This window comes from Chrysochloris asiatica, unplaced genomic scaffold (genome assembly GCF_000296735.1).
Source record: "Chrysochloris asiatica unplaced genomic scaffold, ChrAsi1.0 scaffold00117, whole genome shotgun sequence".
In the NCBI taxonomy this organism is placed as follows: domain Eukaryota; kingdom Metazoa; phylum Chordata; class Mammalia; order Afrosoricida; family Chrysochloridae; genus Chrysochloris; species Chrysochloris asiatica.
The window spans coordinates 10,265,842-10,290,636 of NW_006408635.1; the positions used below are offsets into that span (position 1 = coordinate 10,265,842).

The following is a 24,795-nucleotide window of genomic DNA, read 5'->3' on the forward strand; positions in this document are numbered from 1 at the left end:
GTCTTCCTCTTTTTCTCTGACCTTCCACCCTACCAAACGTGATATCCTTTTCCAGCGACTGGTCCCTTCTGACAATATGCCCGAAGTATGAGTGATGAAGTTTGGCCATCCTGGCCTCCACAGAGCAATTCTGGCTGGAAGTGTGCTTTTATCTCTTGCTGACTCCTTAAATTCGTATCTTAGAATTTCCATACCAAATTTCTACCAGATGGAAGACTGATAAGAGCTGAAATGTATTCGCTTACAATTCTGGAGACTCAGTGTCCAAACTCAAGGGGCCAGCCATGTTGATTCCTTCTGAGGCTCTGAGTCAGAATCTGTTCCATGTGTCTGTCCTAGTTACTAGTGATGGCTAGAGATCCTTGACATCCCTTGGCTTGTGTCTGCATCCCTCTAGTCTCTGCCTCCCTCTTCACATGACTGTCTTCCCTCTGTGTCTAAGTCTCTTTTCCTTTCTTATAGAACAGCAGTCACATAGATCAGCACCCACCTGACCCTCCATTATGACCTCATGCTAGTGGACCTGATTTCCAAACAAGGACATCAGCACATCCTTTGGGGGGACACACTTCAGTCCTTCCTTCTTGCAGTCATCACTGCTTTTACTGCCATCGTTATAGCTGGGCTGCTGCCGCTATCTACTGACCTTACGTCCGACCTTTTGCTGGCCAGGCCCAAGTAGAACCCAGCAAATAAAGGTGTCTGGAAAATGGAATTTCTGCCCTCCAGCCTCTGGGATACAGAGAGAATCCCCAGGGCAGACAGTATCTAGTCCACATACCGTCATACAGAAAATGTGATGGTATAATAGCACTTTCTTTATGTAAACATTTAAATTAATTCTAACATGAAGTATGATAAAGTCCTTTCTCTCTCTCTCTCTCTGTGGGAGAGTGAAAAAAATCATCAGTTTTTTTTTAATTAATATTTTCTTTTTAAAGAAAATGTGTGGATTTTAAAAGTATTACAGGGTTGGAAGTTGTGCTGTAGGTTAAATACTCGACCTCAAGGTTGGTTTAAACCACAAGGTCGGTGGTTTAAACTCACCAGCTGCTCCTCAGAAACCCTATACAGGGTTACTATAAGTTGGAACCGACTCGACAGTAATTAACAACAACAACAACATAAAATGAACAGTAACATTTGTAAGGAGTGTACTCCTCAGAATGATCAACATACCTGAGCATAAAGGACAGCATTTGCCTGCATATAAAGCTCCGAAGGCAGTATGGGACAGGGAAGAAGGAGGAATGGAACCGGGGGACTGCAGGGAGGAAGTGGAAGAGTGCTGTTCCATTGAGGAATTGCAACTGACAGCCTGAAACACAATGAATGTTAAGTGGTTGAATGGGAAGCTAATTTCCTTTGTAAACTTTCAACCAAACCACAAAACAATGTTCACACATGCACGCACACACGTAAGACAGATTTCTTTGTACCTTGCTGGGTCCTTGGTGAAAAGCATGCATTGTAGTTGTTATCTCTAGTAACTAACCAGACTGTTGACGTAAATTTTTGATTTATTTAAATTCTGTGGTTGGATATGTACAACTAACACTGGTCAATTCTCATTTTTTAAGCAAAAAATATTTTCTTTGGCCATTAAATAGCCTGTTGGCTTTCTGAGATCCTATGTACTTTTATTCTAGTGATAGTATTGGCAGAAGTACAGCCAGAATGCTCCCTGGAAACCAGGGTGGCCAAACTTCATCTCTCATACTTTGGACATACTATCAGAAGGAACCAATCAATCCCTGCAGAAGGACATCATGTTTGGTAAAGTGGAGGATCAGGGAAAAAGAAGAAGACCCTCAATGAGATGGATTGGCAACAGTGGCGACAGCAGTGGGCTCAGGCTTAGCAATGATTGTGAGGTTGGTGTGGGACTGGGCAGTATTTCGCTCTATTGTGCATAGGGTCGCTATGAGTCGGTACCAACTCGATGGCACCTACCAACAACAACAACATTCTAGTGGTGATTTTTACATGTTTCATTCCAATGGGATATTATTTCAGGTGAGTAACCATTTATATGTTTACTTAAAATTGTGCCTTGAGAAACTAGTGAGAATGCCCTGATGGTGCACTGATGGTAGTACCCCGCAGCTGACGCTTTGAACCCACCAGCTTCAGTGCAATAAAAGATGTGGTAGTCTGTTTCCATCAACATGACAGTCTTGGAAACGGAATGGGGTGGTTCTGCTCCAGTCGGTAGGAGCGCTATGAAGTAGAACCAACTTAACAGCAATGGATTTGGTGTTTGGTTTTTGAAAAACTAGTACCTATGACAATGTTGTTGTTGCACCGTCAAGTTGGTACTGACTGATAACAAACTTATGCACAAACAGAATGGAGTACTGCCGTTTCCTGCATCATCCTCACAGTGTTTGTTCTGCTTGCCTGCCACTGTGCCACTGTGCTTGTCCATCTTGGTTCAGGTCTTCCTCTTTTTTGCTGACCCTCTGCTTTACCAAGCATGAAGTTTCTCTCCAGGGACAGCTCCCTCCCAATAATATGTCCAAAGTATGAAAGACAAAGTCTGGCCATCCTGGCTTCCAAGGAGCATTCTGACTGTACTTCTTCCAATACAGATTTGGTGGTCTATGGTACATGAAGTACTGTCCTCAAACACCATAACTCAAGTGAGTCAATTCATATACACTCTTCTTTATTCGCGGTCCAACTTTCAAATGCATATGAGGTTACTGAAAATACCGTGCCTTGGGTCAGATGTACCTTAGTCCTCAAACTGACACCTTTACTCTTCAACACTTTAAAGAAGTCTTATGCAGCAGATTTGGCTAATGCAATGCGCCATTTGATTTCTTTCTTCCATGAGTGTTGATGGTCAATCTGAAAAAAATGAAGTCTTTCTACAACTTCAATCTTTTCTCCACTTATCTTGATGTTATTTATTGGTCCAGTAGTGAGGATTTTTGTTTTCGTTACATTGAGGCACAACCCATACCTAAGGCTGTGATCTTTCATCTTTTTCAGTAAGTAGGTTAAGTCCTCTTCGCTTTCAGCATGCAAGGTTGTATCATCTGCATATCACACATTGTTAATAAGTCTTCCTCCAATCCTGATGTTTTTCTTCATATAATCCAGATTCTTGAAAATTTGATCAGCATACAGATTGAATAAGTATGGTGAAAGACTTCAACCCTGGCAAATACCTATCCTAATTTTAAGCCATTCAGTGTTCCCTTGTTCTGTTCCAACACTGCCTCTTTGTCTATGTACAAGTTTCTTATGAGCACAATGAAATGTTTTGGAATACTCATTTTCCACAATGTTTTCCACAGTTATCATGATCCACACTATCAAAAGCCTTTGCATAGTCAATAAAGCACAGATAAACATCTTTTTGGTACTCTCTGCTTTCAGCAAGATCCATCTGACATCAGCAATGATATCTTTCATTTCAAATCCTCGTCTGAATCCAGCTTGAACTTCTGGTAGTTCCCTGTCAAAGGACGGTTGCAACCATTTAAAAAATTATTTTTAGCAAAAATTTACTTGTGTGAGATATTAATGATATTGTCCAAGGATTTCTGCCTTCTGTTGGGTCACCTCTCTTTGGAACAGACACAAATATGGAGCTCTTACAATTAGTTGGTCAGATAGCTATCTTCCAAATGTCTTGACATAGGTAACTGAATGCCTCCAGAGCCGCATCAGTTTGTTGAAAGCTTTCAATTTGTATTCCACCAATTCTCAGAGCCTTGTTGTTTGTCAATGCCTTCAGTGCAACTTAGACGTCTTCCTTCAGTATCATTGGCTCTTGATCATATGCTACCTCTTGTAATGGTTGCACATCAACCATTTCTTCTTGGTACAGTGACTCTGTGTACTTCTTCCATCTTCTTTTGATGCTTTCTGCATCATTCAATATTTTGCTCATAGAATCCTTCAATATTTCCAGTCAAGGCTTGATTCTTTTTCTTCAGTTCCCTCAGCTTGACAAATGCTGAGCGTGTTTTTCCCTTTTGGTTTTCTAACTCCGGTCTTTGCACATTTCACCATAGTATTTGACTTTGTTTTCTTGAGCTGCCCTTTGGAAATTTCTGTTCAGTGTTTTTACTTCCTCATTTCTTCCATCTTCTGTAACCTCTCTGCTCTGGAGAGCAAGTTTTAGAGTCTCTTCTGACATCCAGTTTGGTCTGTTTTGTTCTTTCTTGTCTTCTTAATGACCTTTTGCTTTCTTTCTGAATGATGTTCTTGATGGCATCCCATGGCTTTTCTGGTCTTTGGTCATTAGTGTCTAATTCATGAAATCTGTTCTTGAGATGATCTCTAAATTCAGGTGGGATATGTTCAGGGTCACATTTTGGCTCTCATGGGCTTGTTTTAATTTTCTTCAGCTTCAGCCTGAACTTTTATGTGAGCAATTGATGGTCTGTTTCACAGTCTTCCCCTGGTCTTGTTTTGGTTGATGATACACAGTCTCTTTCCATAGATGTAGTCAATTTGATTTCTGTGTGTACCATCTGTTGAGATCCATGTCTTTTATGTTGTTTAAAAGAGGTATTTGCAATAAACAAGTCACTGGTCTTGCAAAATTCAGTCACGCGATCTGCAGTATCATTTCTGCTACCAATGCCATACTTTCCATTAACTGATCCTTCCTCTTTGTTTCCAACATTTGCATTCGTTACCAATAATTATTAATACATCTTGATTGCATGTTTGTTCCATTTCAGACTGAATGAGTTAGTAAAACTCTCCAATGTCATCATCACTGACCTTAGTAGTTGGTGTGTAAATTTGAATAATAATTATATTAACTAAACTACCAGCTGCTGCGAGGGAGAAAGATGAGGCTTTCTACTCCCGTAAAGATTTACACCCTTGGAAACCCTGTACAGGGTCACTATGGGTCGGAACCGACTCAACGGCACTTAACAACAACAACAACAACAGTCTTCCTTGTAGGTGTATGGATATTGTACTATCACAGACAGTATTGTATTTCAAGATAGATCTTGAAATGTTCTTTTTGATGATCAATGCAATGCCATTCCTCTCAATTTGTCATTCCCTTCATTGTAAACCATGAGATTGTCAGGTTCAAAGTGGCCAATATCAGCCCACCAGTGCCTAGGATGTTGATCTTCATGCGTTCCATTTCATTTCTAATAAGTTACCATATTCCTATATTCATACTTCGAACACTTCCTGTTCTGATTGTAAATGGATGGTTACAGCTGTTATTTCTCATTTTGAGTTGTGCCTCAATAGCAAATATCAGGTTCTGGAAGTTTTACTCCATTCACAACATCAAGGTCACTCAACTTTGAGGAAGCACTTCTTCTCCAGTCACATTTGAGTATCTTCTAACCCTAGGGGTTCAATTTCCAGCCCTATATCTGACAATGTTCTGGTTCTCCTTGTTATGTTTCAATATTCTGGTGCTATGTGACAACGTTTCACTGCTATGCATAAGGTTTTCAGTGATTAATATTGTGAAGTAGTCCGTGTCGCCTTCTTCCTAAGTTGTCTTAGTCTAGAAGCTCATCCGCTATGGGTGACCCTGCTGTTATTCAGAATACTGGTGGCATAGCTTCCAAAATCACAGCAACATGCAAGCCACCACAGCACAACAAATTGACAGGCTAGTGCCAGACACCGATGTGAATATACTAAGATTACCATGACTACTACTATCTCATACTTCAGAGTCCTGCTGTGGCACTGTGGGTTAATGCACAGTCACTTTGAACTGCAAGGTTGGTGGTTCAAGCTCACCAGCTGCTCCTTGGAAATCCTATAGAGGGTTGCGATGGGTTGGAACTGACTCAATGATACTTAACACTACCACCACCAACTATTATTATAACTCCTTCAGAAGTCTTTTGCTTAATAACTGCCTAGAAAATATTTCTGTCTCCCCCTAATACCCCGCGGTATCTGAGAACAAGTAGTATTCAAGTCCTTTTTTTCCCTCAGCCATCTCCTATTCTGCATAAATTACCCTGGTTCCTTTAAACATTCTGCAAAGATCTGATAACTCTCAAATCTGCTTAGTCTCCACTTGTCCACTTGAGTCAATGCAGAACTGGCTGTGGGTACTAGAGAAGAGCCACGTAAGATCCAGGTGGGAGGGTTACCTCATGCTTCCAGAATGAAGTTACCCCTGATTTTGCACACTGGAACCATGCCTTTTTTTTTTCTTTTTCTTCTTTTGGTGTCTATATGGAGTCCTGGTGTGGTGCTGTAGGATAAGCACTTGACCCCAAAGTTGGTTTGAACTGCAAGGTTAGCACTTCAAACTTACCAGCCACTCCTCAAAAACTCTATACAGCGTCCTTATGGGTTGGAACCAACTTGGTGGGCACTTAACAACAACTATTGCTTGAATAAGGAATGCGTGAGTGAGGAAGAGTTGATGCTTTTGAGTTATGGTGTTGGAAGAGAATATTGAAAGTACCGTGGGCTGTCCAAAGAACCAACAGATCTGTATTGGAAGAAGTACAGCCAGAGTGCTCCTTGGAGGCCAGGATGGCCAGACTTTGTCTCTCATACTTCAGACATATTATCAGGAGGGACCAGTCATTGGAGAAGGACATCATGTTTGGTAAAGTGGAGGATCAGAGACAAAGAGGAAGATCCCAATGAGATGGATTGGCACAGTGACAGCGGCAATGACCTCAAGTGTAGCAAAGATTGTGAGGATGGGGCAAGACCGGGCAGTGTTTCATTCTGTTGTGCATAAGGTACCAACTCAATGGCAACCAACAACAACAACAAATATAGACTCAAGAACAGTGGTGGTTCCGTGATAGAATTCTCTCTTCCTCTGTGGGAGATGAAGGTTCGATTCCCCCCGTCATTGCACCTTGTATGCAGCCCTCCCCCACCCCGGCTGTCAATGGAGGCCTGTGTGTTGCTGTGATGCTGAATAGGTTTCAGCAGAGCTTCCAGGCTAAGACAGACTAGGAAGAAAGTCCTGGTGATCTAATTCTAAAATCAACTAATGAAAACCTTGAGGGTCTCAGTGATCCAATCCACGACTGATCATGGGGCTGGTGCAAGTCTGGAGAGCATTTCCTTCTGCTGTGTGTGAGTTGGGTTCTGACCAAACAGCAGCTATCATGATTGACAAAGACAGTAGCTTGATTAAACAATGTTTGGTTAACTCTGGTGGTTCCCAATTTTTTCCTTAGAGCAAAATTGTAGGAAGACTTAAAATTGTAGAAGGACTTCTATTAGCTAATAGAAAATTGAAAATAATTTCTGATGATAAATCACTATGTGATCCTTGGCATAGCAATGAGAAAGAGGTCACAGAACTGAGTAACAATGCTGTAACAAAACGCTTTCCAATTGCATTAGTTTATGTATACAGAGGAGGTTTCTTGCCATCTGAAATTTATAAAACTGAAAAAGAGAAATAGAATTGATATTAATGTAAGTTATAAGTCATTCTTGTAATAAATAATATTCATCCACAGATTACATGGAGTTACTGGGGGGAAAATACAAAAAACCAGCCTCTCTTAACAGTCTTCTAGAACTGTAAGAGTTTCATTTCTAATAAAATTTGACTCCTGTATAGTTTCTCAAACTCCATGACATGTTATCAATTGCTTAAAATAACTAAATTGCCTAAAATCCAATCGGAAAAGAATTATAGAGACTCTGTACACAGGGAATTCTTTAAGTAATTAAATGTCTATTTCTAGCTATGATGTCTTGCACACAGAAATATGATATGACAAGATGTTTTCTACATCAGACATATTACATTTGGATAAAAGTATATGGCGATGAAAATAAAGGTCCAAAGATAAGAAAGATGGATGTAAAAGTTTAGATGGTTAAAGAACTCATTTTAAATGAATAATTCATTGTTGTTGATTGCCCTTGAGTTCCTGGTGATCTTACAGCTAATAGAACAATGTGTCACCTTGTCCTGCACCATCTCCATCGTCTTTGGTACATTTGAGTTCCTTGTTGTGTCAATCCACATCATGGAGAGTTTTCCTCTTTTCACTAATCCTCGTTACCAAACATAACATTCTTTTCAGGCGATTGATCTTTCCTATTGCTGTGTGCAAAGTGAGACAAAGGCTCGCCATCTTGGCTTATAAGGAATATTCCAATTGTAGTTTTTCGGAGACTGATTTATTTGTTTTTCTGGCAGCTCATGATGTCTGATATTCTTCGCCAACACCACAGTACATATGCATCAGTTCTTCCTCTGTTCCCCTCTTGCATGATCCAGCTTTTCATGTATATGAAGAAATTGAAAAGACCATGGCTTAGGTCAGGTGTGCCTTGATCTCACATTGCCTTGAGTTTAGACTCTATAAATACACTTCAAAGAATAATATAACCAACCACATTTAGAAAAATACTGGACATTATACCATCTGGAGTTACTTAAACTTGCAATGAATTTTTTTTTTTTTTTTTATGCCAACGTAAAAATGTGCCTGCAAGAGGAGACATTTGCAAAACCCATGTAAGGAGCATTTTAGCTAACATATTTAAAAAGCCTTGATTGTCACAAAAGGCAAGTAACCATTTTCATAAGGCTATGTGTGTTTTCTGTTTTCCTAGTTCAACCTCGTGTGTGTGAATGCCTGGATGTTGGACTTCACCCAGGCCATCCTGAACCTTGGTTTCCTGGCTGGAGCATTCACCTTAGGCTATGCTGCAGACAGGTGTGTATGGACAGTGAACACAGTTTACATCACAATCACACAGCCTTGGTTACCATTAACTAGTGCTGCAGGAACAAATACCACAATATTTTCTCACAGTTCAGGAGACTAAAAGTCTGAATTCAAGGGACCAGCTCTAGGGGGAGGTGCTGTCTGTCCATTCTGCTGTCAGTTTCTCTTCCTTGGTTCCTTGGTGGTCTCCAAATGACATCTGTCTGTGCTTGCTTGCTTATGTGCCTGACCCTCTCTGTTTATACCTCAAAAGTCATGGAATTATGGTCAGAAAGAGACGGGAAGACCCAAAGACTAGGGCCCTCAACAATCCTTCAGGTTTGGAAAGGACCTCACCCTTGTGGACCAGTTTTCAGCCAAATAGTATACTGATAGATATAGTGGCAGGTAACGACACAAGAAAGGTATGCTCACCATGGGATGGTCAATCATTCAAAATAAAAAAAGGCAAGCAACATTTCCCTAAGGACAAAGTTGAGAAGGGATGGGAAGGTGGGTAGGATGGAAATAGGAGCTAAAGGGAGGAAGTGGGAGGACTGTCGTGCATGGAGGGGACACAATCATTGAGATGAAACCAGTGTGTGATCTGTTGAATGCAAAGCCAATCATTGCAAGGAAATGAAATACGATGGGATGACTGTAAAGCTGGGGTTCTACCATGCAAACTATAATATCATTCACAATAAAAACTAAAAATCAAAACAAAACAAAACCAATGGTTTTATCTGTAAACCTTCACTCAATTCACTATAAAAAAGTTTTTTTTAAAAGATTGACTTAAACCACACACTACACTGATATGGTCTCATTAACATAACACATTAACATAATGAGACTGATATGGTCTCACTAACATAACACAGAGAATCCTATTCCCTAGTGGGATGACTGACATCCACAAGTCTAGGATCCACAAATTAGGGTTGACAGCATATCCTGGAAAGATGAAAGTCAATTCATAGGATTCCAAGTCTTGGAAAGCTTAAGAAATTTGTCAAAGTGACTGGGAGGCAGTGGAGCCAGGTTCAAACGCAGGAAGTCTGACTGGGGAACGCCACCTTGCTTCTCTCGCTCCTTCCTTCTCTGACTGCATCCGTTCCAAATGCCAGCAAGGGTTACCAACAACAGTGGCTGACAACTTTTGGAAACGACAGAGGCCAAATGCTTTCAAGGATGCTTTCAGTTTGTAATGTCATTCCTGAGGCACATGCTTCATTTGTCCTGGCTTCATTATAAAAGACAAATCCGTGTCCTCCACAACCTTCTACGCAGTCATGATGAAATTACCAGAGAACACCATCCCGGTACTTAAGATTGTTCTAGTAATGCTTAAAATGCTACTTGTTTATTTTTTTTCATTGTGTTGAGGAAACTGTTTACAGTGATCTCTTTTTGTCTCTCTTTCTCAAAAAGGTATGGCAGAATAGTCATTTACTTAATTTCCTGTTTGGGTGTTGGCCTCACGGGTATTGTGGTGGCATTTGCACCAAATTTCCCTGTGTTCGTCATCTTCCGCTTCCTGCAAGGTGTATTTGGAAAGGGGACATGGATGACTTGCTATGTGATTGGTAAGACATTGTTGCACCTTCTTCTCTGTTTAAGAATAGGGTTAGATGGGTGAGATGCACCCGGGTGGTGGCTCAGAATCATGCCTTCTCCAATAATACAGTGGGAGACAGTGCAGCTTCAGTACTTATTTATTTAACAAGGGCAGCATTCTGGCTGTTTACAGAGCTGGGATACCACCTTCCTTTGGGAATCACAATTGGAGCATCATAAAATTTGCAGTTTATACCACTCCTTAAGCTTCATAGGAGTCCATAGGATAAGCACCGAATTGTGCACCACAAGATGAGTGGTCCGAGCCCACCAGCTGTTCTGCAAGAGAAAGACGAGGAGGCTTTCCACTCTCACAGATGTTTGCAGCCTTGGAAACTCTATTGTTGTGTGCCAGTCTCACTGGGAAGTTAGTCCGCTGGCTATGACACAGAGAAAGTTTCCCTTTAATCTTTGCTCATAAGACTTGGGAAAGTGCTGGCTGCTTCCTTTAACTCTACTTCTAGAAGAGCCCAGGACCAGCCACCTGTAGGAAATGAGACTGCTCATCTTCTTACTGTTCCAGTCCTTTAGGCTTACCGCCATTACCAGTAGACCAAGCCCAAGCAGTGCCCACTTGGAAAGTTAACCGATGTGATAACTATGAGACCTTTTTAAAAAATGCTTTAATGTGAATTATGTGATAGTTTACATGGAAGAACATTAGTTTTACATTCATTCTATCATATATGATTTCAAGACATTTTTAAAGATACTCAAGTCTTCATGAGTTTCCAAAGTTGTGTGCTCAGGGCAACAATAAGGGAAACTGTCCCAGGATCAAGACTAAAGGAACCCTGGTAGCATAGTGAGTTATGAATCGAGCTGCTCATTGCCAGGCCAGCAGTTTGAATCCACCAACGGCTCTGCAGGAACAAGATGAGGCTTTCTGCTCCATCTTCAATGTCTCCGAAATCCTATACAAGGTTGCTATGAGTCAGAATCGACTCCACAGTACACCACCACTAAGTAGTGGGGAGGGGCATGGGAGAGAGGTGTGCTAGCCCTAACATTGCCATTGACTTTTAGAGTCAGAAAATAACACACACATATGAGAAGCCCAACACTGTGGAGAGGATTGCCACATAATAGAAACTGCCTTGTGATGGTGAAAACAACTTCTCTGTAGAGTCAGGAGAAAGATCTGGCAATCCGCTCCTATAAAGATGCCAGCTAAGGTAACCCTGTGGACCATTTCTACTGTGTCCTACGAGGGTGCCATGAGTCAGGAATTGACTCAGAGGTACCTAACACCAAATAAATGACTCCCTTAAGAGAGTAAGTATTTCTAGATAGCGTGATAGGATAGACCCAGTGTCCTATACTCATGTTGTGATACTTAGAGCTACCTTTCAAAATACCCATGATTTACATGCATTCCTAAAACCAGTGCATCTGTTTCTTTGTACTTTCCTACCGCGCCCAGTGGACTTCTGGTGTGATGCTGTAGGATAATCACTCTACTGCAATTTGAACCAGAAGGTTGGCAGTTCAAACTTACCAGCCACTCCTCAGAAACCCTAAACAGGGTAGCTATGAGTCAGAACTGACTTTATGGCACTTAACAACAACATGCACAGAAGAGTGTCAGGTTGGGTGTATGCGAGAAGGTGGTAAAGGGTTGTGGATAGCTGTCAGAGAGGAAAGTGCAAGAACAGCGTCCACATGCTCTGGAAATCTATCACTGTAGCAAATATGGAAGCCTCAGCAGATTGAAGAGAAATATAGTACCTAGCAATGCGGACTAATAGTGGCAGGGGCATGTTTCTTTCTCTGTTTACTTTGGAGCTGTTCTTGCATCTCCCTAACCTCTTGTGTTTGTTTTCCTTCAGTCACAGAAATAGTAGGTTCAAAACAAAGAAGGATTGTGGGAATAGTGATTCAAATGTTCTTCACCCTTGGAATCATAATTCTTCCTGGAATTGCCTACTTTATTCCCAACTGGCAAGGAATCCAGCTGGCCATAACGCTGCCCAACTTTCTCTTCCTCCTTTATTACTGGTAATAATTTGTCCTTATTGCGTTGATACTCACACCACAGAATTGGCTATCTGCTCCCCTAGCAATGACAGCCTACGAAACTCTCTGGGATGGTTCTACTCTTTCACATGGGGTCATTGTGAATTGGAAATCCATTCAATGGCATCCAACAACAACTACCAACCATAGAGCTGTAGAGCCCAACATGGTTGTGAAGGTATTATCAGAGCGTTTCTGACATGTCCAGAAACAACCCATGAGCTCTGAGAACTGACGGATTATTTAAGTAATCCTTGCAATTAAACTAAATCAATAAACTACCAAAATACAAAATTCTAACTGCAGTGCTAATTGCATTGTCCTTCATTATGTTGCATTATCTTCATAAAAAAACTGAAAGGCAACAAACCAGATTTGCCAGCATTTCAATTTGTAAATTAAATGAAATCAAATCCATTTGCTTCTCTATATATTCTATTAAGTATGTCCAGTACTCAGGGATGCAAAATGTTAAGATCATAAGAAAATTAAGTTATCAAAAGGGTATGGGTGTATGTATTTGATTCTTATTAGAGTAAGTAATATTTTATTCATTCCTCTAATTTTGATATATGGATCAATCCATTTACATTCACCAGATTCTTAACCTTTTCCTTAATACTCATTAAATCCCAATTCTTTCATGTGTGTAATCAAGGACACTATAGTCTAGAGTAGCCTGGTTTTGTAAGAGTTCTGTAATATTGATTATGATGACTGAATATTGAATATTCTAGGTGTAATCTAATGAGCAAGTTAGCCTTTTGTTTTGTCCTTCCGTTGTAAATTTGTGAAGATAATCTAGTAATAAAACCTTCCAGAGAGCCGACTATTGTTTCTCAGAATCTTCTAATTGTGTACCTAACTGCAAGATCCATTTTTTGTGAGGAAATCTCAAGCTATAGCTTTTAGGTGTTGAAATTCCTAAGACATAACTCAAGGCAGCCTCCTTCTTTGTCAGGGTGGTCCCTGAGTCCCCCCGCTGGCTCATCACTCGGAAGAAAAGCGAGGAAGCATTAAAAATTCTGAGGAGTATCGCAAAATGCAATGGGAGGTATCTCTCCTCAAGTTACTCGGAGGTAATTTTCTTTATTATTTATAACAAATAGGTTTTGAGTGGGTGAATGGATTTCTTTGATGTGCATCTACTAAAGTCTGTTTCTTCGAGTTATATGTACAAAATTTCTTACTAAATTATTTGTGGTTTGGCATAGCTAAAAACAAAATAATAAAGAATACCTTACGAAGAGTCAGAAGGTGTGTGAAAGCAGAAGTGACTGCGATGTCGTAATAGCATGATGGTTGAAGATAAACTCATCATTTTGGTCCATATTGTATATAGTTGCACTGTTACTGAATTCACATTCTTTATTTAATACAGGTTCCATATTATTTAATATTTTATTTATCAGCAGTAATACACTTTCAATTGTTTATTGATAGACAGTTTAGTCTATAAAGATGCGTCATGAAATTTAATCTGTAGAATACAATTCATTTGAACCAGAGCTTGAACAGTGATGTAATAGTTCAGTCTTTAGATTTATGTAAACCAGCCTGCCTCCCACCCATTTTTTATTTTTTTAACTGTCTTCTTCCATGTCTCCTTCCCTCTTTCCTTCCTTTCTCCCTCCAAAACAACTTTGGAGTGCTTCTGTGTAGCTACACTCAGTTAAATGGGGACTAAAAGCCACATCTGCCCCTTGAAAGATTTTATATGCAATTGAAGGTACAACTCACTGCTAGAAGGCAGCCCCTTAAATAGTTAGAGACACCAGCCACTCCTCAGAAACCCCATAATGGGTCTCAGTGGGTCGGAACTGATTCAATGGTACTTACAAAAACAACAAGCATGTAAACAAATACATGGCAAAATTTAGCTGAGAAGACAAAGTGAACGCAAAGTTACAGAAGAATTATTACAAAGGGAATGTTAGAGAAGAATGGTTACAGGGTAGGGATCTAGATTTAAACCCTGAAGAAGATCAGTCCGTTGATCTGGGTTTCCTGGTAGCATTCAATTTGTGTCTACTTGAAAGAGGTATCATGGGTTTTGCTCCCACCCACACCTCCACACTGAAATATATTAGGATTTCTACTTTTTTCCCTTCATTCTGTGTGAAGCAGTGAGCAGTAGTTTCTATGCTTACAAAGGGTTCAACTCACCAAATGTCACTGTTTGCTTGAACCATGTCTGACTTCCCCTGAAGGCTTTACAAGGGAGAAAAAGAATCAAATTCAAAATCAGCCCAATAGTGATTCCTATGAAGTGGAGGTCAGACATGCTTCCACCCTACAACCTTCTTTACCCTGTTCTGACACCAACCATCCCTCCCACAGCGCTCTCTGCTTCATATCTGGGTTCCATAATCCATTACAATGGCCACACAGAACTCTTTACAATACTCACAATTATGGGGTTTAGGAGGGGAGGGAACAGGATACAATTCAGGATCAAAACCAACTAAGGACGCAGCACTTCTCCAGTCAGGAATGCCTCTTGTCTGTCAGACTGTAGGCACACCCATAACTCTTGTTTTCAGCCTCTCAGCCATGTGGCCTCTTGGCCTCTGCTCTACTAGAACATGTGTCGCAAAGTTCTTTCAGCCAGTCTCTGACTACCCAAAGGACGCATTCTTCAAGCCAGTTTCCTACCCGTAGGCACTCAGCTCTAGTCAGTCCATGGGTCTAGAGCCCAAAGCCTCTCCGTCTCTCTCTGCCATCACCTCTGCCATCGCTGCTTCTCTAGTTAGGGATCTCGCGTGTCTTTCATGCTCTTCCTTCTTGATGGTCCTGGGATCTTCTGTCTCTGCTTTCTGAGATGGTTCTTTTTAAGCCCAGCTGGAGGGCAAAACTAACCAATCCTAGCCTTTGAGTCCTGTATACCTTGTTTGCATGATCCCACCCAATCACTTGGTGGGGATTAAAAAGTCTTTGGATAGAAAAGCCACATCAAGTAAATTCAAGGCACCACACTGTTGCAAGTAGATTACTGAGGTATCTTGATTTACCTTGGTTTACAGCTCATACAACACTTGGTAAAGACAAAACATAATCTTTTTTAATCACTAAGACCAGTCATTTGTTTCCAGACCTTGAGTGAGCAAATGTGAGCTGTGTTGTTGCTGTTATTGTCAAGTGCTGTTGAGTCAGTTCCTACTTATAGTGACCCTGTATTGGGTTTCCAAGGAGCAGCTGGTGAGCTTGAACCACCGACCTTGCAGTTCAAACTAACTTTACAGTCTAGTGCATTAACCCACAGTGCCACATGGGGTGGGGGTGAGAATACCCTTACCTCTTATATTCATATCTCACATGTGCTTTCGGTCCTTCAGCCAGCCCAAAGATACAACCATTTGCTTTCAATATTAATAGCCAAATGAATATTTTTGCTGAAATATTTATCTGACTATTAAAGAGTGTCCTGAAATACTGCCCATGTAATCCAAGAGGTAAGCTTATGTAAGATCTGAATCAAGAATATGGTAACAGTAGTCGGGTGCGGATAGCCTCTTAAAGAAAAGGCTGCATTCATGTGGTATCATGGGTGTTGCATAGATAACAGGGTCCAACCACAGAGTCGCTCCGCAGGAGAAAGATGAGGCTTTCTACTCCCGTAAAGATTTACACCCTCGGAAACCCTGTACAGGGTCGCTATGGGTCGGAACCGACTCGACGGCACTTAACAACAACAACTTAACAACAACCACAGAGTCAGCTGCTTTCCTTGGTCCTGTGTGTGATATGTGGCCAGCCCACACTGCTCCACATCACGTAGCTAGCTTTGAATCCACACGCACTATAGACGCCATTCCAGCAGATGCGTAATTCTCAAGTGTCTTCTACCAGATGGTGTTTGTGAAGGATCTCAGCTATGGGGTCATTTTAACATGAGTGTAAAGTAGCTCCACACACAGGCTCCCTTAGAAGCCGGACTTGAAGACACGCTTCTGCTTTCCTCAGAAATAGACTCTAGATCTTAGCTACCTCTGTTGCCATTTTGTTTCCTAAAACCCAGTTTTGTCCTTACTGTTTGACTGCTGGGCTTTTACTTTTCAAAGGGGTTTCCACTTTCTTCTTCCTTTTTATCCTTTTTGAATGTTTTCTTATGAAAAGTTTGGAGAATTGTTTAGTGGCTCCCCCTGTGTGTACCACCAGAGACCTAAATCATAAGCAGGCTCTATGTCCCCACCCCCACTGATTATTTAAGAAGCATATCCCAGACGTCATGTTATTTCATCTGGTAATATTTCAGATCACCACTCTAAAATATAAACACAGGATGTATACTTAGCACTGGAACTATGTGTGCTGTTACGTTTTGTTGTTGTTATATTTTGCCATCGAGAGACTCTGTATCAGGTTTCGGAGACTGTAAATCTTTGCAGGAGAAGAAAGCCTCATCTTTCTCACACATAGGGACTGGTGGATTCCAACCACCAATCTTGTGTTTTGCAGTCTAGTGCTTATCCTACAAAGCTCCTATAAGTTCAATTATCTCTAGAATACTATTAACTAAAATTTAAAAAAGAAACATTGCCATCAAATCAATTCTGACTCAGTATAAACCCGCCCCATAGGGTTTCCAAGACTGTAATCTATACTGATGCAGAGTGCTTAGTCTTTCCCCTGCAGAGCGGCTGGTGGGTTTGAACCACTGACCGAGTGCTGAACCACTGCACCACCATGGTTCCTAAATGAGTGGAGAACATGATACTCTTCACATTGACTCCAGATGCTCATGCACTGATCTAGGTGTGAAGATGAGCCCCACGGCTAGGACAACGCTATGTGACATATAAAATACAAAAATGCCCTCTATTCCGTTGTTCTCAGTAAAGGAACTGACCACATTCCTTAACATCAAACATCAAGGTAGTCTTCATAATTCCCTGATTGTCCTACAGGTGTTGTTTTTAACAGCTTGCTTATCTAATCAGGATCTTAATATAGTGATGACTTGATCATAGTTCACTTTTCTCCAGCGTTTTCCTGTTCTGCCTTTCTTTCAATTTCCCCTGAAATTTGTGGAGGAGGTGAAGAAACATGTTTTGTTTCATTGGGTTTTGTCCTGTGGTCTAAATTTTTTTCCTTACATCACTTAGAATGTTGGAACCTGTTCTCCTATCATTGGGAGCTCCTGAAAGTGACAGGAAATCTAGAGCTGAATTCGATTCAGGTGTCAGAGGTTTGGCCCATTTCCCATGAGAGGCACTGAGTGTCCACTCTGTTTTAGACTGAGAGCTGCTATTGATAGCCACTGCCGGTATTCACTAACACATGAGAATACAAAATGGCACCACTCTCCATTTACCATGGCTTCTTAGTACTGTGGTGGTGGTGGTGGTGGTCGTGTGCCATTGAGTCGTTTCTGACTCATAGCGACCCTGTAGAGAATTTCCAAGGCTATAAATCTTTACGGGATAATAACGCCTCATCTTTCTCCCATGGAGCGACTGGTAGATTTGAACTACTGACCTTACAGTTAGCAGCTCAGCTTGTAATCTACTCCATTTCCAGGGTTGCTATGGTTGGAAACAACTCGATGGCACTTAGCAGCAACAACTAGGGCATCTTCACTTATTGCTGTAATCCTATATGAAGACAAACTCTTCCCATCAAGAGCGTGGTTAGCTTGAGATAAAGTTCATACTAGGAAAGACAAGATACATGTGTATGCCTTTTTTTTCTTTATGCTCAAAATAGGTTCAAAATGATGAGTTGGTTTTCTACATTCTTCGAAAGTGGCCACTGAGGGCTGTGTCCAGCTCATTATGAGTTACTGAATTTAAACGTATCGTATGTTTCAGTCCTTTGCAGTTATTGACTTTATTCATTTATCTTTTTGTTGTTAAGTGCCGTTGAGTCAATTCTGACCCATAGCAACCCTGTATAGGGTTTCCAAGGAGCTGCTGGTGAACTTGAACCTCCAACTTTCCAGTTCAAATGACTTTGCAGTCTGGCGCGTTTATGCGTGCTTTAGTAATGTTCCAGTTGCCCCAAATTATTTTTGCTGCATTGTGGATTAAGCGTTGGGCTGCTAACCACAAGGTTGGCAATTCAAACCCACCAGCCCCTCCAAAGGAGAAAGCTGAGGCTGTCTGCTCCCACAAAGACGGACAGTCTCAGAAACACTAAGAAGTTCTCCTCTGTCCTGTAGAGGTCACTATGAGTCAGCAGTGGCTTGGGGTTTGGATTTTATTGTTAGGTGCCTTTGAGTTAATTTCAACTCATGGTGATCCCATATGACAGAGGAGAGCTGGCCCGTAGGGTTTTCTAGGCTGTCACCTTTATGGGAGCAGACTGGCAAGTCTTTTCCCTGTGGAGCTGCTGGTGGATTCAAACTGCTGACCTTTCCATTAGCAGCTGAGTGCTTAAGCATTGCACCACCAGGGCTTCTTCATCTTTGGGCAGAGGAAGCTGGTTTCTGGTGGTTCAGGTCCTTCTGACATGCCTGTGGGAGTTTCAGGCCACTTCCTTGCTCTTTGGCTTTTGGTAGAATGGCCTTTTCCAGGTTTATCCTGTACAATTCCAGTCCCCGCTTGGAATCACCCATTACTCCAATGATACTTGGTTTTTCAAGCAAATGTTCTTCAAACTGAACAATATACACAGAAAAGCAAAGTGTTAGCTTCCAAAAGAGATATATTTAGTATCTCGTATTAAAATCCCTTGCTATTTCCTGAATTCAGTCACATGATTGGCCAAGCTATAGTTTCCCAGAGATTCTTACATTCCGCTACAGCAGAATAATGGGCCAAGAGCCTCCTGTACAATAATTTGGAAATGCAGATGATATTCCAGCTTCTGGAGTCTTGGCGTGGTGCTGTGGGATAAAGCAAGTTCAGCGGCTCAAACTCACCAGCTGCTCCTTACAAACCCTATACAGAGTCGCCATTGTACTTGAATGCTAACACTGGAACCAAAACAGGATCCCATGATAGTCGGGTCACTTGTATCAATTGATCTTCTGTTGGCAACTCAAACATTGCCTGTGTCAATGTCACTTTACTTTACATCACAAAGTTCTGTCATTGGCGTGCATTTGTATCGGTTCTCTTCATGTCAATATCCCCTTCAGACCCAAAGGCTGAATTCCAGAGCTCACCTTTCACTTCCCCCAGGAATTCCTGCCTTTGGAAGAAGTTGTTGCTATCGTTAAGTGTCGTTGAGTCTGTCACGACCCTGTATAGGGATTCTGAAGAGCAGCTGGTGTGTTTGAACTGCTGACCTTGCAGTTTAAATCAAGCTTGTGGTCCAGTGCTTACCCTACCGTGCACACCAGTTGTTGTTGTTGTTGTTGTTGTTGTTGTTGTTGTTGTTGTTAGGTGCTGTCAAGTTGGTTCCAACCCATAGCGACCCTATGTACACCAGAACAAAAACACTGCCCATCCTCACAATTGCTGCTTTGCTTGAGCCTGTTGCTGCTACAAACCCACCTCGTTGGGGGTCTTCCTCTTTTTTGCTGACCCTTCACTTTACCAAGCATGATGTCCTTCTCCAGGGAATTGTCCCTCCTGATAACATGTCCAAAGTATGAGATATGAAGTCTGGCCATCTTGGACTCTAAGGAGCAGTTCCACTGTACTTCCTCCATCATAGATTTGTCTGTTCTTCTGGCAGTCCACGGTACCTTTAATATTCTTCTCCAACACCATAACTCAAATATGCCATACCAGTATCAACCTATAAACCACCTCATCCTGGACCAACACCTCCATCAGTTACTGTGGAGTCAACTTCGACTCATGGTAATCCCGTGTTAATTTAGAGGAGAAGTGTGCTTCTTGGCGTTTTCAATGACTGCTTTCTCTTTAAAAAAGTAGATCACCAGGTCTTTCTTGCAAGGTACATCTAGGTGGGCTCCAACCTCCAACCTTTCAGTTAACAGTTGAGTGCATTAATCATTTGTACCACCCATGGATTCCCCTCATCCTTAAAGATTTCGCCTACCCCCACCTCATCCTAGGGATACACAGCAAGGAGTGGGGGGGGGGGGGCAATAAAGATTAGAATGAATTTGAAAAGCATCTGCTTGGATCCAAAGCAGACCCAAGAGACTTGACAATTCTGAGCAGTTCTCTTTGTAAAGAGCCTCAGCCCCCTCCCAGCCTCCACCCATGCCATTATAGGGGCCTGTTACTTGTTGTTGTTGTTGTTAAGTGCCTTCAAGTTGGTTCCGATGCACAGCGACCCTGTATAGGGTTTCCAGGGAGCAACTGGTGAGCTTGAACCACTGACCTTGCAATTCAAATGACTTGGCAGTCCAGCACATTAACCCACAGTGCCACAATGGTACCTTTTAGGGGGACCTGAAAACCTAGTTTGGAGTCCTGGTGTGGCACTGTGGGGTAAAGCAAGGTCAGCTTGATACACAAGATCAGCAGTTCACACTTACCATGGAAACCCTATACAATGTCACTATGAGTTTTAACTGACTTGATGGCATTAACAACAACAAAGACCTAGTTTAGGGAGTGTGGTGGCTCTTTATGATAAGCACTAGACTGTGAACCAAAGGGTCCATGGTTCGAGTCTGCCAACCACTCTGGAGGTGAAAGATGAATCTTCTGTTCCCACAAAGATTTAAAGCCTCAGAAACCCTACACAGGGTTGCTGTGAGTTGGAACCAATTTGGTGATAGTTAACAACAACAACATCTTAAGGCCAGCAGTTCGAAACTACCAGCTGTTCCGCAGAAGAAAGATTAGGCGTTCTGCTCCCGTAAAGATTTACAGCCTCAGAAACCCTGTACAGGGTCGCTATGGGTCGGAAATGATTCGACGGCACTTAACAACAACAACAAACAACAAAGACCTAGTTTGGAGTCCTTGTGGGGCACCAGTGATTAAGTGTGCAGCTGCTAACTGGAAGATTGACATTTCACATTCTCCCTGTCCCCAGCAGCACTGCAGGCTTGCACCCATTAAAAAACCCATAGAGTTTGTCAGTTCTACTCTGTACACCTGGGGTCACCGTGAGTTGAAATTGACCTGGCAACAACTGTTCATTTGCTTGTTTAAGAACTCAGTGTAATGCTACCTAAGTTTGTTCGGGATCAGCAAAGATAACCTAAATGCACCACAAAGTAGAGCTACACCAATGCCCAGGGCTTTAAAAACGCAAGACCAGAGGAAATAAGCGACATGGGCCCCACGTTCCTCCAGGTGGACAGCTTGAGGCTTGCTTGCTTTGTAAATGCTGTTACCTCTCACTTGGACTTGACTCATTCTATAGGTGAGTAAACTCTGGCTCTGGGTCTGACTGATCTAGCGCTTCATTTGTCAAAGTGCCTGGCTGTGACTTTGTGGATGTCACAGCTGGAAATGCAGGTGTGTGCTTTCTGAATATACCCGCAGTGTAACTGTGCTCTCTGCAAGGAGAGGTTCAAAAATCAAAACGCTCTGCCAAAGAAGCATGTGATTTGAACCCATGGAAAGTTCTGTAGGATGAGAGAGAATTAAAGCTTGAGAGTGAGTCTAGATGTTAGGTAAATTACCCAATAAGGAAGAAGGATTCATTCTGATACCTAGACTGGTTGATGTCTTTTACCATTTGCATATTATAATTTTTCTAATGCATCTTTGGAGGACATAAATTCAACCTACGTCCTCCTGCCATGCTTCCAGCAGAGGTACAGACAGCTTCAGCAAAATGGTGTCTTGCGCCATCTGGAGGAATGTTTGTGGTCATCCATGATCCATGGGGCTTGTCCAAAGATAGGGCTGCTTCTTGAACTGACCATCCCCTCAGCGTTGTTCACAGAGCAAAGTCCTTGCACATTCCATTAAAGGTGAGCATTTTCATTGACATCAGTATAACACTCCTTCCTACCTGTTAGATATAGGATGTTGCTCTTGGCCCTATACCTAACCAGCCAGTCATTTCAGCTTTCTACTGTCAGATGAGAAACTCTCACAGTACTGAGTCTACTATGGTGAAGGAAGCATTGAATGGGATCGTGACATTGCCACAGTAGCTGGTTTTCTGTACTTGTCCAGACAGAAGGGGTGGGCGAGCATCTGAGAGAGCCCAAGCCTTGGATAGCAGTGGACTTGGTTGGCTCTATGACTTGGTCTGTTGCGGAGAACCGGGGCTATTTCACAGTGCCCTTTTTACGTTATAAAACGGCGTTAACTGTAGTAGACTGTATTACTGTTCCCAGCTATCCACTCTCTATGAAAGGATTAGATACCCCACCCCTGTCATAAGCAACATGTTTCCCACTTCACAGGCAGACTCAGCCACCTGACTAAATTGGACCAAGGAAGCAGAAGGCACCTCTATTAAACATCTCGTGTTTCCGACCTTTGTGTTGCTCTTTCCCTCTGCACAAGTTCAGCATCTCCCAGATTGGGATCTGTTCTTGCAGCCTGCATCTCAGAGCTGCAGCAGCAGACCCATGGCCAATTCCCGTGGTGGGCTTCCTCAGTGTGCTGATGAGCTCTGAGGTGCTTGTTCCTATAGCCGAAACCCCCAGGATAGCTGCTCATGTTGTTACTGGTTCAGCTACCATAGCAGGATGAGTCAGTACATTTTGGGTTATTTAGAGGAGTCCAGGTATGGCTCTGCAGGATAATGCACTGAACTGCAAGGTCTGCTGTTCAAATCCAACAGCTGCTTGTCAGAAATCCTATCAAGGTTTGCTATGAATCAGAACCAACTCAACAGCACTTAACAATAGATGGAATTTGGTTTGGGTGTGATAAAGTACTGCTCAGAAGTTACAGTGTTGTTCAGAAATAGCTGTGTCTTCCCCTTATTCACACAGGAGAAAGCTAGTTCCCAGATCCATCTGTGTCGTGTAGGATGTATAACTTGCACTGACCTCAGGGTAGCTGGCGTGTGGTCACCTGCAATTGGTCCAGGTGATGCAGTGAAGGCTTGAAGAGTGTGTGTTGTATATTGAGTTTGATCTCTGCACTTTGGCTATCACCATAAGGCGAATGTTCCCAGGCTGACCTACTGGTATAGACCATCCTAGATCAGCAGGCTCCCACGCCAACCCACAAACCTATGGACTACAGAAATGCTGATGTTGTGCACCACTGAGATGAAAGGTTGTTATGCAGCATTGTTTATCAACAGCAGATCAATCCAGTGACTGAACAGCCATTATCAGTGCCCTGAACTGATTGTATAACCCCCTAGAGAGTAAGTAGAACAGCAATTCTGGTCTCATGTATCCTAAAGATTCTTCTCTCCTGCCCCCAACCTCTTATCTGTAAGGGGTCTGCTCCTAGGACAGGATAGGTTACAGCTCTAGACAACAAGATTCGTATATGACAGAATTGAAAGGAGATCTGGTAGCGTAGTGGTTGCAAACCGCAAGGTCACCAGTTCGAAACTACCAGCTGTTCTGTGGGAGAAAGATGACGCTTTCTGCTCCCATGAAGATTTACAGCCTCAGAAACCCTGTACAGGGTCTCTATGAGTCGGAACTGACTCCACGGCACATAACCAACACCACCATATTTGATGACGTATTTATGTGATGCTGGCTCAGTAGACTCACAAGGTCTTACTGCGGTTTTCTTATTTGTAATGGTATTCTTATAGAGTACATTGGAGTCCTGGTGTGCCACTGTGGTTTAATGTGCTGGACTGAAAAGTTGATTTGATCCACAAGGTTGGTGATTCCATCTCAACAGCTGCTCCTCCGAAATGGTATACAGGGTTGCTATGGGTCGGAAACGACTCCAAGGCACTTAGCAATATAGTGCATTGCTTACAGCTATCCTACATCTGAGTACTAGGCAGTGTCATATTACCCACTAAACAAGGTAGGTACAGGCTTACTTGAGCTTACTTACTAATCTGTAGTGAACATTTTCACATTTTCACCACATCAAAGATTCTGCTTATAGGTCTGGCTGGCATCTGCCACTCTTGCCCAACCCCACAGTACGTTCCTCCAAAATCGAAGCCTCTTTTCAAATTTACAATCCCTGATACCAGGTAAGCAAAGTAAGCACAGGGTTATATGTGCTTACTTATTAATATATAACGAAGAATTCCACGTGGAGTAAAATGTATGTGAAATCGTCCACTACAGATAAGTAAGCACATGTAAGTTTGTGATTGCCTTGCTTATCAGTTAACCCACCCCGATACCAGCTGTTATATTGATACATGATCATTCTATGCAGTTGCATGGTGGCATGTTTCAGTGACATCAAGAACTGAAATGTGAGCTAAAGGGATCCTTTCAGGCCCATCATCAATATAACTGATCTATGAGTCGGAACCAACTCCACGGCAAGTAACCACCGCCACCACTACCCTTTGATTAAAATTAAAGGCAAGATTAAAATCTCATTAGAAAATGTCAGGCTATGTTGTTGTTGTTGTTGTTGTCAGGTGCCATCGAGTCGGAACCGACTCATAGTGACCCCATGCACAGCAGAACGAAACAATGTCCGATTCTGGGCCAACCTCACTACCGCTGCCACACTTGACGCCATCAATGATGCCACCTGGCTTATCCATCTCATTGGGG

The 24,795-nt window shown here is 42.1% G+C and overlaps 1 protein-coding gene across 1 annotated transcript in view; it reads left to right on the plus strand.

Annotated features, from left to right (window-relative positions):
- SLC22A3 (solute carrier family 22 (organic cation transporter), member 3) overlaps positions 1 to 24,795 on the plus strand; it is a 160,335-nt gene that overhangs the window by 68,676 nt on the left and 66,864 nt on the right. Inside the window, exons 2-5 of the mRNA XM_006868471.1 lie at positions 8,566 to 8,669; positions 10,095 to 10,249; positions 12,110 to 12,278; positions 13,258 to 13,375. Of these exons, the coding sequence (XP_006868533.1) occupies positions 8,566 to 8,669; positions 10,095 to 10,249; positions 12,110 to 12,278; positions 13,258 to 13,375 (546 nt within the window). The remainder of the gene's footprint in view (positions 1 to 8,565; positions 8,670 to 10,094; positions 10,250 to 12,109; positions 12,279 to 13,257; positions 13,376 to 24,795) is intronic.